Genomic DNA, 20,120 nt, shown 5'->3' with positions numbered 1-20,120 from the left:
TTGATTTTGATGTTGCTTGTTCATTGCCGTTTTGTTGCCACATCATCTCTTTGAAATTATATGTTAGTCTGGTAAAAATAAAGATTAAACACAGCACCAGTTTTGTGGTCACATCATCTCTCTGAAACAATATGTTAATCTGGTAAAAATAAAGGTTAAACAGAGCCTCAGTTGCTTGAATGAAGTACAGTCCTAGTGTGAAAAACTGATGTGTGGATGAATGAATATCAGGTATGTTCATCAAACATGTCTTTGATCAGTCAGTCCTGTGTAGTTACAAAGAGCAGTGAGAGACATTCATTATTATAAGAAAAAGGCATAACGTTCAAGCGATCAGTTGGGGGAGTCCAGAATGGATGTTGTCCAGGTTAAAGCAGTCTCAGTACGACCTGTGGGGTAAGCACTGTGGCTCAGCTATGCTTGAATAACTGATAGGGGGTAATTGAGATTAGACTGAAAACAGAGAAGTCCATTATAGAGAGAGCAAGGCTCTCCTTGTTGTGCCGATTGATTCTGCACACACACACACAGCTTTATGATGTTGCATTTTCTTCTTTTTTTTTGTTATTTGTTTGCTTGTTGAAGTGTTTACAGCTTAAACACAAAGCATATCTCTTCTCTCCCTCTCTCTCTCTCTCTCTGTCTCTCTGTCTCTCTCTCTCCCCCCTCTCCCTCAGTATTGTGCATATTGTAAGCGCCTTGGAGCATCCATCAAGTGCTGTGAGGAGGGGTGTGATCGGCTGTACCATTACCCATGCGCGGGGGCTGCCGGCACCTTTCAGGATTTCAGGAAGCTCTCCCTCTTGTGCACTGAGCACATTGAGCTAGCCGTTGACAAATGTAAGTCCAGCAGTGGGGGCTCTTTCTTTTCACCCCTCATACTTTCTTTCTCTTACTCCTTTTCTTACTCTCTCTCAAAGAATTAAGACTCCTGTCTCTCTCTCTCTCTCTCTCTCTTTTTGTCTCTCTCTCTCTCTCTCTCTCTCATGTCCTCAAGGTAATGAACAGATCAGAACTGTAACTTTTTAACTCACTATCTCTTTGGCCTCTAAACCTCACATTCCTATACAGCTGAAGAGGAGGCCAACTGTGCGTTGTGTGACAGTCCTGGTGAGCTTCAGGACCAGTTTTTCTGTACCAGCTGTGGGCAGCACTACCACGGCATGTGTCTGGACATTACCGTAACCCCGCTGAAAAGGGCTGGCTGGCAGTGTCCCGAATGCAAAGTCTGCCAGACGTGCAAGTGAGTCTCTGCCAAAAAAGTGTCCCTCCTTATCCAAGGATCTGCCATTTTCCCATGGGTGTTTGAGGGTTTTTTCAGGCTGTTTATTTCTGTGTGCGGTGACCTTATTTATTTTTCTAGACACTCTGAATTTGTTCATTCGTGCGCTCGTTCCCTCTGACTCTGTTGCTCTTTGTCTTCTATTTCTATTTCTCTCTCTCTCTCTCTCTCTCTGTCCTTCACCCTCTCTCTCTGTCTCCCTGCATATGCAAATAGTCATTCAATGTCTCCTTCCCTTCAGAGCCACTGACTGTTTGGTGTTTAGTTGTTCTTCTTTGTTTATTTGCCAGCACATTTCGTGTATTTACTCATTCGTTCTCATGCTTTGTAATGAATATTCTCGTAAACAGAACTTCTTGAGACACAGTTTAGACAGACATCAGCAAACGAAGCCAGATTTAGTTTCATGGCATTAAAAAGCAGTCACTGAGGAGAGGGTATTTTGTTCTGACTCAGTCTTTCTTCGCATGCTTCTTAGAAACCCTGGCGAGGACACAAAGATGTTAGTCTGTGATGTGTGTGACAAGGGCTATCACACATTCTGCCTCCAGCCAGTAATGGACACCATCCCCACCAATGGCTGGAGGTGTAAGGTAAGGACCATTTCCCATTTGATCAGCTATGACAGTAATGTGTCCAAATGCAAAATCTTATCTTAACTAGTCTGAGCCCTTGATAGTGGTAGTTATACTAGCCATAACGTGAGAGATCGTCTTCTCCATACTGATGTACAACACACCCGTCAATCCAATTATCTGCAAACAAGAAAATTAAACAACTTAAGAGCAAGGACACTGGTTACAGGCAGAATAAGCCTTTAATTTGCTTTTGTCCTCTTGGATTTGTTTGTGCCCCCCCCCCCTTTTTTTTAAACAAATAAAAAGTCCTTTTCTTTTGGGTTCCTCTCTGTTTTCTTAGTGGAAATGGAATGCACTCTCATTGTTCACAATAAAAATCTGTATGTCTTTAGGAGTCAGATGGGGGATGCTTACTGAAAAGTCCAATAAAAGTGACCCAGAGTGATTCAGTCTATTTTTTGTCCTCAGTGTGGTGCACTAATAAGGCTTGTAGCCTTGACTTGCATCCAGAAAGTATGAAAACAGCTGCAGTCATACTTCCATTGAAGCTTACGGGACATTTCCACTCCCTGTATTGACTCCCACCTCTGTTCTTTTTTTTTTTTTTTTTCAGGTCGCTCACATTCAAGCAATTTGACTTGAATCTTTTTCGATGAGTTTATTAACATGTGTTTTGTACCCCGATATTGCCAATCAACTGCCTGAGGCTGTTTTTTTTTTCTTTGTCATTTTTTTTTTCAGGGGTTGTGTTAATGTGTGTATGTAAATATGTGCACCAGTAACAGAGGCTTTCCCTCCTCAGAACTGTCGAGTATGCATTCAGTGTGGTGCTCGCAGTAGTGGGCTCTGGCACCAGAACAGTCTGCTGTGTGACGGTTGTGCGGGGAACCAGGTTTCTACACTGACCTGCAGTGCGTGTGCCAACGGGATAGATCCAGAACACAGCTCAGACCTGCTCTGTTGCCACCGCTGCAAAAGGTACGTAAGAGCGTGACGAAAAGATATTCTGTCTAGCTCAGATCTCCATCTTATCACTTTTTTGGGTTTTGGGATCATCAAACACCTTACGAAACACTCCCATAGAAGCAGTTTAATGTCCAAGTCTCCTTTTCGTTTGCCCAGGTGTTTCCATCTGCAGTGCGAGCGGCAAGTAGAGGGGCAAGAAGACGTCCAGCCAGGAGAGGATTTTGTCTGTTCCATCTGCAAACACGCTTACCCAGAATCAGGTCAGACGCCCGTGGCTCCGGAGCCGGGTGAAGAGACAGTTCAGGGCCGTGAGAACACAGAAGGAGACTCTGGAGAGCCTGTTCAGTCACACATGGACTCTGAGCCTTACCAAGCAGACTCAGAAGTGGAGCTTGTTGAAGCAGTTAGTGAGGTGGAATTGGAAAAGTCGGACGCAGCAGTGGAGAAAGCATCTGGTGAGACCTTGTTGTGAGCCAGCTGTTTAAAACTGTTTCTGTCTATTAGTCAAGACACATTCATGCTAAGGGTAGCTGTTTTGTTGTTGCTAAATTGGGTTTGTTTTTTTTTCTGTTTTTCCCTCAGTGTGCTTCTTTATTAATGTGTTTTGTAAATGTAATGTTTGTACACTGTGATTAACTTAATTGTTGGTCTTATTGAGTTACAGTCATTTATAGCCTATAGAATGCAATTTCTTTGGCTGTTATACCCCAAATTGCAACAAATTCGATATTGGTTAATTTTTTTATTTCTCCCCAAACTTGGTTCTGACTCCTTATTTTCCAGACTTGACTCACTTTGCTTTTTAAGTTCGTATTAATTTGTAAATCTGTTTCATTTTACATTTGTGTTCCCTTGGTGTCGAGTGAGAGGATTCGTGTTTGCCATTCTTTACCAGAGTTTGCTGGTTGGGCACTAGTTTGCATCTGAGAGCTGTTGAGGTTGCTCTTCAGGGTAACCTCCAGGGCAGCCATTCATCACCCAGTCCCATAGCCTCAGGCCAGACATGGTAAAATCGCAAATGCGCAGTAGAGTAGGCCCAGGCCCTCCACCAGACAGTATTTCCCAGGAGACTGGGCTGAAGAGGTTATTTCAGGGTTTTAGTTTGCTGTGGGGATTTTCCCAATATTTTCAGGTTTCAGTGCCCTGTGAGGATGGTATTTTTTTGTGCCATTTATGGCCAAAGCATATGAGTTATGTGTGGAGAACTGTGCAAAGCAGTGCAGTTCAGTTTGGTGAATGGATGCATGCCGTGTATGTCAGGATCATTCTTACAACTCTTGTTATTGAACAACTGGTAGGGCTGCGCGTTGTATTGTATTTTTATCATCATCGCGGTATGAATTTCCACAATAAACTCAATGGAAAGGGCTGCAGTATCAGAATGGTAAAGTTTGACAGCTGACAGAGAGGCACAGAGCAAAGGAATAGCTCTACACTGCATTTACCTGCAAACAAGCCTCTGGTGAGTAGACTGATTGTGAAGCAACATAGAGCAGGTTGAGCAGAGAGCTACAGAGAGAAACACAGGCCACCTGAAGCAGTCCGGCAACAAACTACTAGAATGAGTAAATAGTTCTGATGAAACAACTGAGACCGAGATTATAAGTGGAGCACAAGAAGATCTGGTACCAAAAAGGGGAAGTACATCTGTAGTGTGGCAGCTCTTTGGTTATGAAAGAGATGACTGTTTACAAAAGTTTTGTGCGAAACATGTTAAGTACTGGTGGCTGCTGAAAGCACAACCTGTATCATCACTTAAAATACAACAAAACACAGTCTGTTCATTTTCAGGATCTGCACTTGTCACATGAAATTGTACACTTTAGTCCTTGTTTTGTTGTATCTGATATCAGCATTGTAACATCCAACAAGTTTAATGCACGTTGCATTTTCTCCATATTGTGCAGCCCTGGTTTGTGGCCTTCATTGCAACCTTCCCTTAGTCTTTTTTTCAGCAATTTTATTCATGCCCTGAATTTTCATGAGAAAAATGGACAGAGATAAAATACAGAGAATCTCTTCAATAACAATCTGGGAAGTTCTTTGGGATAATTCAGAAAATATCTTTCTTTCTGAACATTTTCATATTTGATTTGCCTGTGAGGTTATTTCACTGTCCTGATAGATTTAGCTCAGCGCCTACCTGAGCATAGAATAATTTTTTGCACCTATTGCCAACAAAAATCTGAGCCAGTCGTCAGGTCTTTGAGCGGAGTACAAAGCATGCCAAGAAAGTTTCAAATCTCCTGCCAGCCTTTGTGGCTCATTATTACCCTTCTGTGGTTGCCAGAATACTTTGGGGGGGGGGGGGGGTGGAGAGGAAGTTATGCTAACTGAACAGGTGTTGAGGTCTCACTAGAATACAACAGAGGACTGCGACAGCACTCAGTTGTCAGACAAAGTCTCTGGTTTATTTTTTTGTTGTGGCAGATGAAGGAAGTTGATCCTCTGCATTTGGCAGAGGACAAGGGAGAGAGAGAGAGAGAGAGAGACAAGTTTCCTGGGTCTTACTTTCTTATTGTCTGGCATTCCTCACTTCAGAAATAATCACACAATCACCACGGACTTCTTTACCATCGATGGCCAGATGGCGCATCCCGTTAAAAGATGACTAAAGCGGCGACACTCACTTTCTTTTTTTTTTTGTAGTGGGTGTAATGGAAGTGTGATGAAAAGACTTTTTTGTTATTTTGTTGTTGTGTCTTTCCTCCTGGACAGTTTGCAGATGCTTCAGAGGCATCTGTCATCAGTAATAACTCAGGAACACTGCCCACTGAGCTCCCCCTTGTGTGGAACTTCCCTCACACCATGAGACAAAAACAGAAATTGTATTCAGACTTTTCATGACCATCTCTCCGGGTCACTGCATGCAGTGAAATGTCATACTGCAAGCTTTTCACACATTGTCATGTAATTCTTATCTTCCATCACCGACCCACCGGTCATGTTTTGTGATGTGGTGGGTGCCCTCGCCTTTGGGTGAGGTACACGTTCACACCATTGGTCTTTTAAAGTAGTGTTGAGTGTGTCAGTGTATGAGCATGCAGCTGAATGTCTGGTCCTTGGGGGAATAAACCATCCACTACTCTGTTACAAGACACAGTTTATCTGAACACAAAGTTCTAGACGCTAAGATGAGAGACCTTGCCCCTGCCAACAGTGACATTCAGGAGAATGTGAGGTGTTGGTTGGCATAGTGAGGTGCGACATGGTTCGGCTATTGAATTTTCACAGTAACCGTGGTTCACATCAGAGTGCGGCTCAGGCCGCATATTTCTGTCCGAACCCAACCCAAGTCCGAGAGAGGAGTAACTGAGCCCGACCCGGCGAACCCAACAAGTAATCTGTTCGGCTATTGAATTTCCACAGTGACCGTGGTTCACATAAGAGTGCGGCTCAAGCCGCATATTTCTGTCCAAACCCGACCCAAGCCCAGCGCAGTTAATGTAAGCTGAAGCACTGAGATTGTGCTACTCTGTCATGCAATTGTTAGCATGGTTCCAGCCTGCCTATTTACCTTGGTTGCACATGTGTGGGCACCTTGTAAATGACCGTCAAAAGGCATTGTTTTATAAAGGCTATAGGTAGATTGTTTTAACACACACACACACACATTGCGCAGTGTCATACAGTGGACTACAGTTGCGCTCCTGCGTTGAACGCTAACAACACCTATAAATCATAAGCTAAAAGTAGTAACTTAGCCAAATGGCTTCCACCACAGACAAGACACCAGAAAAAGTATTTTAACATATAGCTAACCTGCAGTCTGTCAGCATTAGACATAATGTTAAAAACCAGCATTTCAAATAAAATTTGAGTCTCACCATTGACAATTGTCAAGTCAACTTCATGAACTCTTGAACTCATCAGTAACTGTTGTCAACTGAAACTATATTCGTAATCCAACCATCGTGGTTTATTTGAAGTTGTCATGGAGGAAGAGGATGGCATCCACCATGGATGGCCTCAGCACTGTTCTCCTCTGGTTGATGGTTCTTCCAGCAACACTAAAGTTCTGTTTGCTGCTGCTGCTAGCTGGAATGGCCAGAATGCCCCAAGCAAGTACACTTAGCTTTGGGTAAGTGAGATGGTGTTCTCACCACCAGCCCAAAAGATCCATGTCGCTGTGCAAGAGGTGATTCTGTGTTGAATACAGTTCTACTTCATCAATGATATTAGCCACAGGGAGATTTTCCCAGTCTTCGAAGTCCACTGCAGCTTTCTTGGGTGCATGTCCATCACCTCCAGTGTAGATGTCACTCAACTGTCATCCAACCTCCTGGAGTAGCTCGTCTCTCTCATAACTGGTTAACATCCTGAGCTGGCTGGATTTTGGCCAAAGGAAAGTGGCGATTTTGTGTTGGTCCTTTATGTCAACCTTCGTGTTATCCAGTTGAGATGCCCCTCATGGTTGATTGCCTGGTAAGCGGTGTCTGTTGTTGTTTTCCTGCAGTGGTGCTTCAGCTGCTCGAACTGGAGGAACACTAGGTTTAGGATTGTGTACTGGTCTCCTTCAAGTTCACGCTGGGCCTCATAGAATGGTCGCAGGAACTCAACAGGAAAGTCGAGCACATCTTAGGATATACCATCGATCCGCCAACTTTCTCCACGGTCTTCTAGCTTTTCACGCAGCTCTTGGTACCCTAAATGGACAGAGTTCAAAGTGAGATAGACCGTGCTAAACCTTGTGTCCCCCATTTGCATCACTGATTTTGACAGCAAAGCTGCTAAGCCCCTCTTCTTTACGTGCCTCACCAATGCTTTGGCAGCTTGTAGAGTGTCGGCAACCTCTTGGGCTTCCTGTGCCAGCTGTATAGGATTGAGGGCATGGCGCAGCACAGTGTTGTAGAGGTGATCCTGGTAGTCAAGTCTGTGGGCAGACATTGTGTTTGTGCCCCGTTCTGCCACCTTCACCACTTCATTGAGCACACTAATGTCTAGCCCGTATTCTGTTACAAGCAGTCTGATTATTTCTCTCCTGATATTCTTGCCTGTTTTAGAGTCTTCTGGTGGAAACACTGCTGTTGTCAAAACTTTGCTGATCAGTTAGAATGACCGTGTTACGAAATGGCAAGTGATTGTCATGTAGCTTAATTTGTGATAATCTTCCGTCCAGATGTCATTGGTCATTCCAATTGTATTCACGTCACTAAAAATGTTATTTAGCAGCTCAATCAACTGCTTGCGTCTCTGTGGCCAGCCTGGGGTACCATCTAGACATGGATGTCGGGCCAGGCAGTACATCCTGACAAAGGTCCATATGCAGCACCAATATTAATTAGCTCTCGAGCTAACGCGACGATACCCTCTCCTGCAGTGGAACGAAACAGTGTTATATGCAATGCATCTCTCTATTATGAACTAATTAGTAGTTCAAAAGTCAAATGTTAGCTGCCTAGTTGTTGTTCAGCTGACAAGACTGAACCCAACCCGAACATCATTTCTAAATTTTTGTCTGAACTCGGCCCGAACCGTCGGCTCCCAACGGGTCCCGTCAGGCTCAGGTCAGGTATCCACCCTCTAATTCACATGGGATGCTAGCCCTGGGAAATTACTTTATGTTCGTTTTTAGTCCTTTATTGAAGAGGGTGGATGTGTAGAAGTAAGGAAGCTTGTATAATGGTATGTATTTGTGTTTATGTTCTGGGAGGTTTGGCTCTTCGCATTGATTTAATGGAATGGGTCTCTAATAGGTCTCACATTTCATCAGTGTGAACCTTTTCTGTTTATTTCTTAAAATGAAGGAACGCTACAATCAGCCCCGCCCTCTCTCTCTCTTTTTCTTTCTTTTTTTTCTGTCTCACTCTCTGTCTCTCTCTCTCTCTCTCTCTCTCTTTGTCTTTCTCACATCATACATAATGCAATCTCTGACAGGCCAATGGAGAGGGTGTAATCTATAGTTTACAAATGCTGTGCGAAATGCATGCAGATGGACGTGGGCGTCAGTCGGGTCTGCCGCTCTGGCATCAGGACCATGGCTTGTGATCAGTGGCTAATCACTCACAGTCACTCACAGCCATAATGACAGCAAAGTACAACTAATTTTTTTTTTTATTACTGATGCACGGTAAAACAAAGCCAAATGTCTGTTATGGGTAGACCTTTTGGGGACCTGCTGTTCATATCGGTGGTACATGTGGAATTCATATGCTTTAAAGCTTATATTTAAGTCTTTGGACGTATGACCCTGAAATAGTCGTTGCCTTGGTTACGCTTTCACTTATGTTGCCATGACGCTCAACAGGTGCCGGTTCGTGATGGGTGGGAGTGACTAGCAATTTTGAAAGAGGCTTTTTTTCATTATTTTTTAAAACTCAGCTGCATTAGAAATACTGGCCAGGATGTCAACATATCTGTCCACAATCAACTCAATTTATTTTGCGGATGATGATGGAACAGTCCAATCCACTCCCACCATTCTGGCTGTCCTGGGGCATCTTGAAGGCCTTTTTAAAACAAATCATTGAATTGAATTGAATATTTCACAATCTACACCTGAGTTGTGATTACCCATTGATAAAAGACACGTTATGCAACTTAAGGCATTGTCACTAGCCTAGCTTTCAAAAGAGTTTTCCCCCCTTTAAATCTGAATGGTTTTCTGTGTGTTCTGTTGATCATTGGCTCAATGAAAATGGCTTCACGGCTCAGTCAAACTCCATTATTTACTGTTTGCTTTTCCAGCACAGACCCTCTCTGAGGCGAACAAAGAAACTTGACGTGTAATTACATTATGTGGCACAAAAGCTAACGTCTGTTCTACCGGGCCAGTATTGAGTTATGAAAGCCTTCGTCTTCTTCTTCTTTTTCTTTTCTTTTCTTCTCTTTGAAGGAGAGGATGATTATTTGTACCTGGAGGAGATGCAAGCTTTATTTGATAAGTCCATCACCTAATAATGGATTAGGGTGTTTATGAGGTGTCTGTGTGGAAAGTCGTATCTCAGTACTCTTATTGAGCAAGAGGGACCAATACTGAGAGCAGTCTCAGAGTCTGTTAAGGGAGGATAATAGCATAATTGTAGTCACAAATCAAAGATATGTGCACTTGGCTGCAAGCTAGAAGACCTTTTCTAATAAATGCACAGATTAAGAGGTATACTTCACCACCAAAGTGCCCAAAGGGCTGAATATAATTATCTGGATGTAACACCTAATCTAGTTTGTCTCCCTCTTTCCTTCACGGGCTCTCCTTGGAAAAAAAAAAAACAAAACAAAACAGGCAGACACTTCTACCCTCCCACCCTGTTCTCTCTCTCTCTCTCTCTCTCTCTCTCTCTCTCTCTCTCTCTCTCTCTTTCTAGCTCTCTCTTGGCTTTTCCCCATTAGCATTTAATTGTACAGATTTCCTCATGCTGTAATAATTTCCATTTGTGTTTGGGCCTTCACAGAACTTACATAAGCACAGACTGTGTCAAATTATTGACTGTCTTATTTTCTCCCCCCCCCCCCTCTCTCTCCCTCCCTTTCTCCCTCTCTCTCTCTTTTTCTCTGTTACTTTTCTCTAGTATGTGTTGATGCCAGTGTAGAGAGAGTTGGCCAAGATATCAGCGAGCCTTTAGGCAGCGGAGTGACACGAGAAAGCACACCTGGTACTCTGATGCGCTCCTGCCTCTCTTTTCAAGCCACAAAACATTTCTCCTGACAACCTCATTGATTTATATTGAAAAAGTTCAGCGGGAAGTTGGTTCTCTGTCTAGTCATAACTTCTGTCTGAACTTTTGACTGGAATTAAAAATTTGCACACTCACTCACTTTGTTTTTCTTTCCTTTAGTACCAAGACCTGCTCAGGAGATTAAGCCAGACAAGACTGAGAGTGAAGAACGTGCTCAGCAGTCCGAAGAACCGGATTCTGAGCAGCTAGCAGCATCTACAGAGGCTGAACAGGCCCAAAGGACCCCAGAGCTCCTTAAACATCCAGACTCAAAAACTCCTCCTTCTGATGAGGAACTCAAACCCTGCCCAGAGGAGCAGAAAGTTCCATCCCAAACCAAAGAGCCAACTGCAGCCTCTGAGGAGGAGCCCATGGATGTATGTCCTGCAGAAGAAGTTTCTGGAACAATTATGGAGACTGAGGCAAGTGCTGCTAAGACTATGCCAAAGGTAGAGGAGAAGGGGCAGAGTTTGGACCTTGTGGTGCAGCAGCGCAAGGAGTCAGTTGTTAGCCCCTCTGAGGAGGTGGACAGTATAGTTGATGGTGGGCGTAGCCTGGCCAAACTCAGCCTGTTGGTAGAGGAGAAGACCACATTGAAACCATCTCAGTGTTGGCAGCCAGAAGGATCCTCTTCCCCTGCCCAGTCATCATTTAATCAAGGGACCTCACCCAAGGAACCTTCCCAAGCCCAACCAAGCTCTACCCTGGGTGAACTCAACAGCAATGTGCCTTCGGCCACCTTCATCCCGCTGACTCCTAAAATTGGCATGGGAAAGCCAGCCATCTCCAAAAGGAAGTTCTCTCCTGGAAGGCCCAGAGTGAAGCATGTAGGTTCATGTCTTTTGCTATATTTGAGGATTTTGAAAAGGTTTTTCTGTGGCACTGTTTTGATTTTTTTTTCCTGCAGAGTAGGGCCCAACCTTTATGCTCTGACTTTTCGCAGTGAGTGTCAGGGTTGATTATTACTCAAGGTTATAATGGATGAAAACCATTATTCTGAAAAGTACCACTTGTGTCTTCAGAGTAAGGTTCCCTAAATATAGCTATGGATTATTTATTACCCAATTACGGCTGCTATTATATGTTAAGACAGCCCTTTTAAAAATTTCACCCACCGAACCTCCATAACTGAAGATTTATGTTGTAAAAGCTGGTTATTTTTCAAAGTAAGACGATGGTCAATTTGAACCATAGGGAGCTCTTTTGAGAGGGAGTATTGCAATCAAAATCCGTCATACTCATCTTCCATGCGACATGTTATTTATCTAACACTTACACACACACAAGCGTTGTGTACCCATCCATCAGAAACCATCCATTTCTTTGCTTAGCTCGTGATCATTCTCTCCTGTCGTTGTCACGCATTAGATTTCCACGTGGCAGTGGGCGTGCCGTCTCCATGGTGATCCAAGAGTCGTGGCCTCCTACATGCTCTAGAGGCAGCCTCTCACGACACGTGCTCTCATTGCCTATTTTGTATTATCATATCGCTCCTAGTCTCCCTGTAAACTGTGGTCTCTATGTTCATTTGCCCTCTAGTTTATACCTTCATTAATGTACAATACACTCATAGATCAAGCATACCTCATAATATACATACGTCTCTGCTGAGAAGCTAGAGCTTGCAGTGCATTGCTCCTCTGTCCACCAATATATCATGGGTTGATGACAGTATGTTGTTAATTTGTGAAATGTGGAGTGTAATGCAATACCATGGACACAGCCACATAGTAACACAGGGTAATAGCCAGGGAACCGATTTGTTACGTCGAACATCGGGATGCAATTCGAAATGGGATGTAATGTGAACGCCCCTTAACTCCTAATGCTTTAGAGTCTTTGGAGAAGCATGTGCCACTGCGCTGACTTAATCATCCCTCATTTGTAAACAAGCCTGTGAGCAGTGCCGTTGCCATGGCGCGACATAGCCTGGAGGGGAGGGGGGGGGGGGGGTGGTTGGTTTGTTGCATGCTGCAATTTTCCTTGATGAATGAGGCAAGGATTTTGTAATGATCATATCAAAACACTAAAAAAAAAAGCTACTTATTTTCTTATGAACCGTTAAATATTTGTTTTTCCTTTTTTGTTTTAATTGAGGGGGAAGAGCTTGCTGAATCACTGTTTGTGTGGATGAAAAAATGTCCTGTATAACTAATGCTTCACTCTGTTATGTAAATACAGCATAAGCCATAGACACGGTTCCATTAGTAAACCTCACTTGTGCTGCTCTGTCGTTTCATATAAACTCATCTTTCTGTACGTGCATGTGAATGTTTCTCTTTGCCAGCTTTTCTTTTAAGTTGTTCGCATGTTGTCACACCCCGCATCCCCCCCCCTCTCCTTCTCTAACTCACCCTCCCTCAGGGAGCATGGAGTGCCTCTAGGAGAATACGTTCCCCTTCACAGTCCCCCGAACAGGCGGAGGGCTGGGACGCCCCAAAGACCAGGCAGCCCCCCAGTACAGCCGGCTGGAGCATTCGAGTGGTAGGCGAAACACTGTGCAACACTGAGATTGAATGAGTGTCTGTTTAATGGTTTTATGTACTGCTGTGGTGATGTTTAATCTGCTCCTCCTATTAGATTAGAGGAAATCCAGTGATTGGCATGTTCAGTGTAAGTAGGTGGATGTTTGCATGTACAGGTGGCTGTGGGACAGGTGGAGTAGTGCAGTAGATGTGGTCAGTACTATTGGATGGTGTTGCTTTGATTCGGGTCCTGAGAGATCCAAGAACTCATTATGTGCCACACAGTAGACATGTGTTTCCCTCAGCAGTAAATTCAAGCAGAAAAACGAAGTGACCATGTGATTTTGATTTGTACCATCATGCTAGATGTGATCAGGAAAGAATTATCTAGAATTTTCTAGATATTCAAAACAACCTTTTTCTAAGTAATGCTCACCTGACAGCTAATGAAATCCATTTTGAGTCCTGTGTTTATATAGTTTACATTGACCATGCTCACATAATTGCTGTGTTCTCACTCAAACCGGAGAGGTTTCAAGATAAATATTGGTCTACTGTATTAAGTGGTACATGGCATCTAGCTGTAGACGTCATTGCACATCATACTGACGGAAACTATAGTCGATCGGGTTCTGTTATTACAGCTGGTAGAAGAGGCCTTAGACTTTATGAATAACCTTAGCTAGTAAGCCATTTACCAGGGATTAAATGTATCCACTCAGAATGATGGTGATTTATGAATCTCTTTGTGTCTTCTGCCATAGCCCTTGGCCAGGGCCAGATGTTTTATTTGTGTTGGGGTCAGAGGGACTTGGGGCGGCCATTTTGGCTCTCTTATGCTCCACAGTGAGTTCTCTTTGCCATCTGTTTCTGTGCCACTGGAGTTACGGTGCTGATCCTTGGCTCCAGCCTGGGCACAGGGCCAGTCCAGATCTAATCGCATTATCACCTCTGACTCAACAACGAAACCCAGCACTCATCTTTTCTACAACCAGGGACCGCGAGAGAGAGAGAGAGAGAGAGAGAGAGAGAGAGAAAAAAGGGCATAATTCTTGAAAATGGTTCTCAGTTTGACAGGCAGGATGGCTGGCCCTCCGGAAACCCACTGACAGCGTAATAGAACTCAAATCACCAGAATAACATTGGCTGGGGTCCCCGTCAACATTCAGATGGCCCTTTTTTCAGGCTGTTTTGTGGAATGTGACATGGTCACTTTAAAACTGCACGTCATTATTGTAAATGTCATCCCTTTTCTGGGTTCTGTGTTGAAATTGAAAGAAGTGTTTGACTTGTTTTTGTTGGTGACTTGATCATGGCCATGTCAAAACAGAGGAGACAGGCCGATTCATCAAATGTAAATGTAAATGTTTAAAAAAGATTAAACTTTTGCACCCACCCACATCACACACACACACACATACACACACCCCTTGCTCTGACAGACCAGAAGTCAGTCAATGCAAGCACAACATTGTCAGTTTGAGGTAAAAGGCTATTTGAGAAGGCGTACAAGGAGGGGATTTTTGCTGTAGCGACAGTAGTGACTAAATGTCTTCAGGTGCTTAATTAGCTGCCATGCTTATTCAGTCAGTCAGTCCTTGGCAAACAGGTCAGACAGTCCCCAGTCTTTCAGTCAGACAGACAGTCAAATACACTGATACCGGGAGACAGCCAGACATACAAACAGACTATCCGACAGGCCTGGACCAGGGCAGTGGCTAGAAAGAAAAAAGGGGACAAAGGAAGAGCTTCCTCAGCAATGTTGAGAGTTATGAATCAAAGCAAGTGTTGTAGCACTCTTTCATCCCATTTTCTCTCCACTCATCACTCCATTTTTACTGCCCTCGGACATTACGTTAACCTAACTCTACAAATATTTGGTCTGATTTTTTCTTTGTCCCAAAAATAAAAAGGGACTGTCAATAAGGTTGGAAAGGCCAACAAGAACTGTTCAGTTGGTTCGGCTGGTTAGAAAGAGGGGATCAATGTCTAAAGCTCTTTTAAGCTGAGCACTGTTCAGAAAAGCCTTTAGAAAAGTCTTTATTCTTTCTGAGTGTACTTAGTGGTCACAACCTCGGCCACTGAAATGCCTATAGATCTGGCCACAGCCAATGAACATTGTGGATTCATTGACTTGAAAGGTAGTGGGTGGATCCCTCATGTTGCCCATAGCGATGTCTTTAGAATCTCCTGCTGGGCTTTTGGTGAGAGTAACAGGTTATAGGCGGGCGCTGTGGTCAAGTTGTCTATAGTTTACCAGCATGATTGATTAAGTCCATGGAGATGTAATGCTGAAATGCATAAAGACTAAGTCCTCCATATGCCAACAGTCATTTTATGATTTGAAATGTTATTAAAGCAAAGCAGTTTGTCCATTTCTCACCTTTCTCATTTCTGTATTTACACCTGTTAATTACTGTAGCAGATATTTGTTCACTTGGCTAAAGCATTTTAACCAAAAATAAAAGACATCTATTAAAAAGGAGAAAAGAAAAAATTGTTTTCTCACCCATACAAACAGAATATTTCCCTCAGTAGTCACTTCACTGACACTGGGATTTTCATTCTTCTGTGAGGAGGATTAAGGTCTGTTTCTGCCCCTGCTTCAGGGTCGAGGCTCTGGCTTTCCCGGCAGGAGGCGGCCCAGGGGGGCTGGTCTGTCAGGCAGGGGAGGGCGTGGTCGCTCCAGGATGAAGAATGGAGTCAGTCCAGTTCCAGCGCCAGCAGTATGTGATCATCTTTCTATTGCAGCATAAACCAAAATGTACTTAAAACAAAGAACATAAAAGGACAGAAAATGTCTTGCTGCCAAACATTAAACATGTAAAACATGCAAAATGTGTTAGTGAATCAGATCATCAGCATTAAGGATGAGTAATACATTTATCTGTCTGAGTCATGCCAGCTATAGTTAGGAAGACATCGGCCTCTTATCTTTCTCTCTCTCTCTCTCTCTCTCTCTCTCTCTCTTTCTTTGTATCTGTCTTTCTCCTGTTTCTGCAGGTAAACTCAATGGAAACACTGTATCCATTCAGGGAAGAGGAGGAGAATGCCATGCACAATACATTGGTCCTCTTCTCTAGTACTGACACATTCACAATGAAACAGGTGTGTGTTATGTGAGCTTGCTTACATGAGTTTGCTTCATTTTTAAAGAGGAAGTCTCTAAGCAATTCTGTCTTCTCTCTCTCTCTCTCTCTCTCTCTCTCTCTCTCTCTCTCTGTCTCAGGACATGTGTGTGGTGTGTGGGAGCTTTGGGCAGGGTGTGGAAGGACGCCTGTTAGCCTGTGCTCAATGCGGACAGTGTTACCACCCCTTCTGTGTCAACATTAAGGTAAGTAGAAAGTGGCCTACCCTATGCAATTCAAACCACTTCTTCCATTTAGAACACAACCTTCTGTTATCTGCCACAACACCTGGGATTGAACAACAAACTCTGATATTGATGATGTGGCTGATTAAAAACGTACTGCATACTTGGCCATGCGCACTGTACTGCCATGGTGTGTTTTTACCTGCCCCTTTGCCCACTTGTTCGAATTTTTGTGGCAAGCCAATACCAACGTTCTTAATTTCAAAGTGGTATTCTTCTCCCCTTAGTCATCACAACCCAGCCAATGATATGCAGAGCACATGGTACGGTGCCAGTACGGTAGAAAATAATTCAAATGATTGTCAAAGCCTTAATTAGTGTAAATGCTTTGCCTGTGCTCACACAGTCTAGTGTCTTTATGATAAAGATCTGGGTAGAGGGAGGGGGCCTGTGGAATCATTTCCAGTGTAGTTGTCAGTTATATCTGTTAAAGAACTGAGCTTTGATGCCTTTGCCAACTTTGGCAGGTTCTGTGTGTACGTAGGTTCTGTGTACGTGCACGTGGCGAATTCGTTTACGTGTGTGTGTGAGCGTAAGTGAACTAAAGAGGCACGTCTAAGACTTGGACCTCATTCAGTCAAATGAAGCTCTCCTTACCGGCCCCCGATCCTTGTCACATTTCTCTGCCAGCTAAGTCTAGCACTGCCAGGATTGAAACTGTTTGGGTGGTCTGAAGCTACATTCAAAAGTACACACACACACACACACACACACACAGACGCACACACACACATGGAAAAACTGTGTAAGTGCAAGCAGTTGAGAGTAAAGATGTGTGTGTGTGTGTGTGTGTATGTGTGTGCACGTGTGTGTGCCTGTGTGTGTGTGTGTGTGCATGCATGTGTGTGTATGTGTGTGTTTCTCAGATCACTAAGGTTGTACTGAGTAAAGGCTGGCGCTGTTTGGAGTGTACGGTGTGTGAGGCGTGTGGCCAGGCCACTGACCCCGGCCGCCTGCTGCTGTGTGACGATTGTGACATCAGCTACCACACCTACTGCCTGGACCCACCCCTACAGAACGTGCCCAATGGCAGCTGGAAATGCAAGTGGTAAGAGGAGACATACTGAATGTATTTTTTCAACCCCTCAGAAAGGACTGATGTATAAAATTTAACAGTCTCAAATTATGGTGGTTCAGATGATTCAGAAAGATTGTTCTTCAATGTCTCTTTTAGTAAACTGATCAAAACAGTCTACACAGCTGTAAATGTGTTGTCAGGATTTTGCAAAAAATGATGTGATTTATTTTCCCAAAAATGATCATTTTCTTCTCTATGCTTCTTACTTATCAAAACTTAACAAAGCATAGTCAAAACTCTGTGTGATTCAAATAATAACAATGTGTTATATTTAGTATTACATATGAGAAAACAGATACTCTAAATGAGAGGACATTTTAAATGGCCCTGCGTTTTTGGCTCCTTGTCTCCAGTTAATAATCACTCTGCATGTGTAGGTCAAGTGATCTGTATGTAACCGGTACCTCATCAGCTAGAGTTGCTTGTGACGATCTCTCTCTCCCTCTCTCTCTCTTTCCCTTTCTCTCTCTTTCCTCCTGACAGGTGTGTGTCCTGTACTCAGTGTGGTGCCACCAGCCCAGGGCGGAGTTGTGAGTGGCAGAATAATTACACACAGTGTGCTCCTTGTTCCAGTCTGGCAATGTGCCCGGTCTGCCAGCAGGACTACAACGAGGACGAACTCATCCTACAGTGCGGCCAGTGTGACAGGTGTGTGTGTGTGTGTGTGTGTGTGTGTGCATGTGTGTGTGTGTGTGTGTGTTTGTGTGTCCGTACTAACACAAACAGGTACAGACAAGCCGTGTTAAAAAATCAGTAAATAAGTAAAGAGATGAATGAATGAATGAATGAATGAACGCTGTGTTCATTGCAGAAGAAGTCTCCCTTTAATCAGGATTGATCACAGTTGGGAGAAAATGTCAAATAAATTAAAGAAGTTTCCATTTATCATATTCATTTGATGCTACATAAGATTATGTGTTGTGCATTTCAGTTAAATCTGCACCTTTTTTCTTCTTTGGTCCAATGGCATCTAAACAGAGTTTGAGTCTTGCTAACATAGTTGACCTTATTGTTAACGTTTTTCTCATAGTAGAAGTACTACTTTGCTCAAACAGTACATCAAACTTTTTCTGCTACTCTAACATCATTACATCCAATTATAGAAACAAATATTCTGGGCTTTTATCCAATGAAGATATCTGGTAGATTTTTAATAGAAAAAATCACCACTTAGCAGCATGTCACTCTCTGCTGTCACCTTAGTACAGGCTGACCACTCAGTAATCACTCATTTAACAGGACTGCCCTTTGACAAAAGACAGTGATGATGTTAAGTGACGATAGGTTCCATAGGAATGCTACTGTTCCTGGGGTGTTGCAAAGAATACTCTACCCATATTTACTAGGATACCACAGCATGACATCTCTGTCTCTGTCTACCTCTTTAACCTCCCTCGTACAGACCCAAGGCCAGGATCATGTACATCCATGCGTCCCAGTTTTTTGTCTCAGGTCGCTGCTGTGTTTGTCTGAGGAAACTACTGGCGCTCTAATAGGGAAAGCTTTAGAAGGAGTGTTGGCAACAAAAGCATAATGAATGTCAGACCTTGGCATGTGATATATGACTCCACTAGTGCTGACGTGTGTAGATGAATTGTTTGCGGACAACTACAAGCAGAGAGAGAGAGAGAGATCGAGACATATTGTATCTACTTTATAATGATGTTCGCACCCATCTACCACCCACATTTTTCTGTATTCTCTCACTCTCTCTGTCTCTGTCTCTCTCCCTCCCTCCCCCCATCTCTCAGATGGATGCATGCCTCCTGTCAGGGTTTCCACTCAGAGGAAGAAGTGGAGAAAGTGGCAGATAACAGCTTTGACTGCAGCCTGTGCCAAGGCCATTCCTCCCCATCACAGAGTAAGGGCAACATTTGCTCTCCTTCAGCTGTGACCATTTTGGAAATTAAAGCCCAAATTTATTTAAAAAAATAACATAATTAATTTGAATAGTATTAGTCATGAAATGTGATGTTTCTTGTGCGTTAGTTGTACTACGTAACTCAGTGATGTAAATGTTTTGGCCATGTAAGAACCCGATATCTGACTGATGTTAACGTGATTATTAAACGCTGTTAAAGCCATACCGTTCTGGATTGTGACTTAATGCTCTTTTTTGTGTCGGTGTCACAGCATTGGGACCAGTGGCCAAGTTGGATCTGGACACAACTGAGTCCTCAGTCCCAACACAGATGGTCTCCAAAACAAAAGATCTGGGTAAATTCTGAAGATTTTTGTTGTTGTTGTTTTCACTGAAAGGCCTTGGTGACAGCCAGACATGAAAAAATACTGTTTCCATGTGAGCTTTAAATGAGTTTACGGGCCTGTTTTTTTGGGGCGGGGGTGGGGGGCGGATAAAGCCTCACACTCACGTGTGAAAAGTTAACAGAGGTTGCGCTGGGGTTGCTCTCTGTAGATCTGTCGAGGACGTACACTCAGGACGGAGTGTGTCTGACCGAGTCAGGACTCTCTCAGCTCCAGAGCCTCGCTAACACTGCCACCCGCCGCAAAAGGCCCAAACCCAAACTCAAACTCAAGATCATCAACCAGAACAGCGTCGCCGTGTTACAGACCCCTCCCGACCCCCCCGCCGAGCTGTCCAGAGACATGGAAGTGGAGGATGCCAGAGGTAAAATCTGTTTTAATCTATCTAAGCTTTTAAGTCTTTATGTCTGTCTCAGAGTGTGTATGCCGTGGCACTATGATGTTTTCGAGGAGCAAGT

General features: G+C 43.6%; 1 protein-coding gene across 1 annotated transcript in view; it reads left to right on the top strand.

Moving 5' to 3' along the window:
- kmt2cb (lysine (K)-specific methyltransferase 2Cb) overlaps window positions 1–20,120 on the top strand; it is a 70,899-nt gene that overhangs the window by 22,273 nt on the left and 28,506 nt on the right. Inside the window, exons 7-22 of the mRNA XM_030773689.1 lie at window positions 678–840; window positions 1,072–1,243; window positions 1,761–1,875; window positions 2,663–2,838; window positions 2,983–3,281; window positions 10,335–10,418; window positions 10,602–11,308; window positions 12,846–12,965; window positions 15,556–15,672; window positions 15,950–16,054; window positions 16,176–16,280; window positions 17,186–17,367; window positions 17,881–18,045; window positions 19,149–19,258; window positions 19,543–19,614; window positions 19,814–20,026. Coding sequence (XP_030629549.1) covers window positions 678–840; window positions 1,072–1,243; window positions 1,761–1,875; window positions 2,663–2,838; window positions 2,983–3,281; window positions 10,335–10,418; window positions 10,602–11,308; window positions 12,846–12,965; window positions 15,556–15,672; window positions 15,950–16,054; window positions 16,176–16,280; window positions 17,186–17,367; window positions 17,881–18,045; window positions 19,149–19,258; window positions 19,543–19,614; window positions 19,814–20,026 — 2,905 coding nt within the window. The remainder of the gene's footprint in view (window positions 1–677; window positions 841–1,071; window positions 1,244–1,760; window positions 1,876–2,662; window positions 2,839–2,982; window positions 3,282–10,334; window positions 10,419–10,601; window positions 11,309–12,845; window positions 12,966–15,555; window positions 15,673–15,949; window positions 16,055–16,175; window positions 16,281–17,185; window positions 17,368–17,880; window positions 18,046–19,148; window positions 19,259–19,542; window positions 19,615–19,813; window positions 20,027–20,120) is intronic.

The sequence above is a fragment of the Chanos chanos genome, chromosome 5 (assembly GCF_902362185.1).
Source record: "Chanos chanos chromosome 5, fChaCha1.1, whole genome shotgun sequence".
NCBI classification, from domain to species: Eukaryota; Metazoa; Chordata; class Actinopteri; order Gonorynchiformes; family Chanidae; genus Chanos; species Chanos chanos.
The sequence above is the reverse complement of the archived record's forward strand: the minus strand, read 5'-3'. Positions and strand labels throughout refer to the sequence as shown.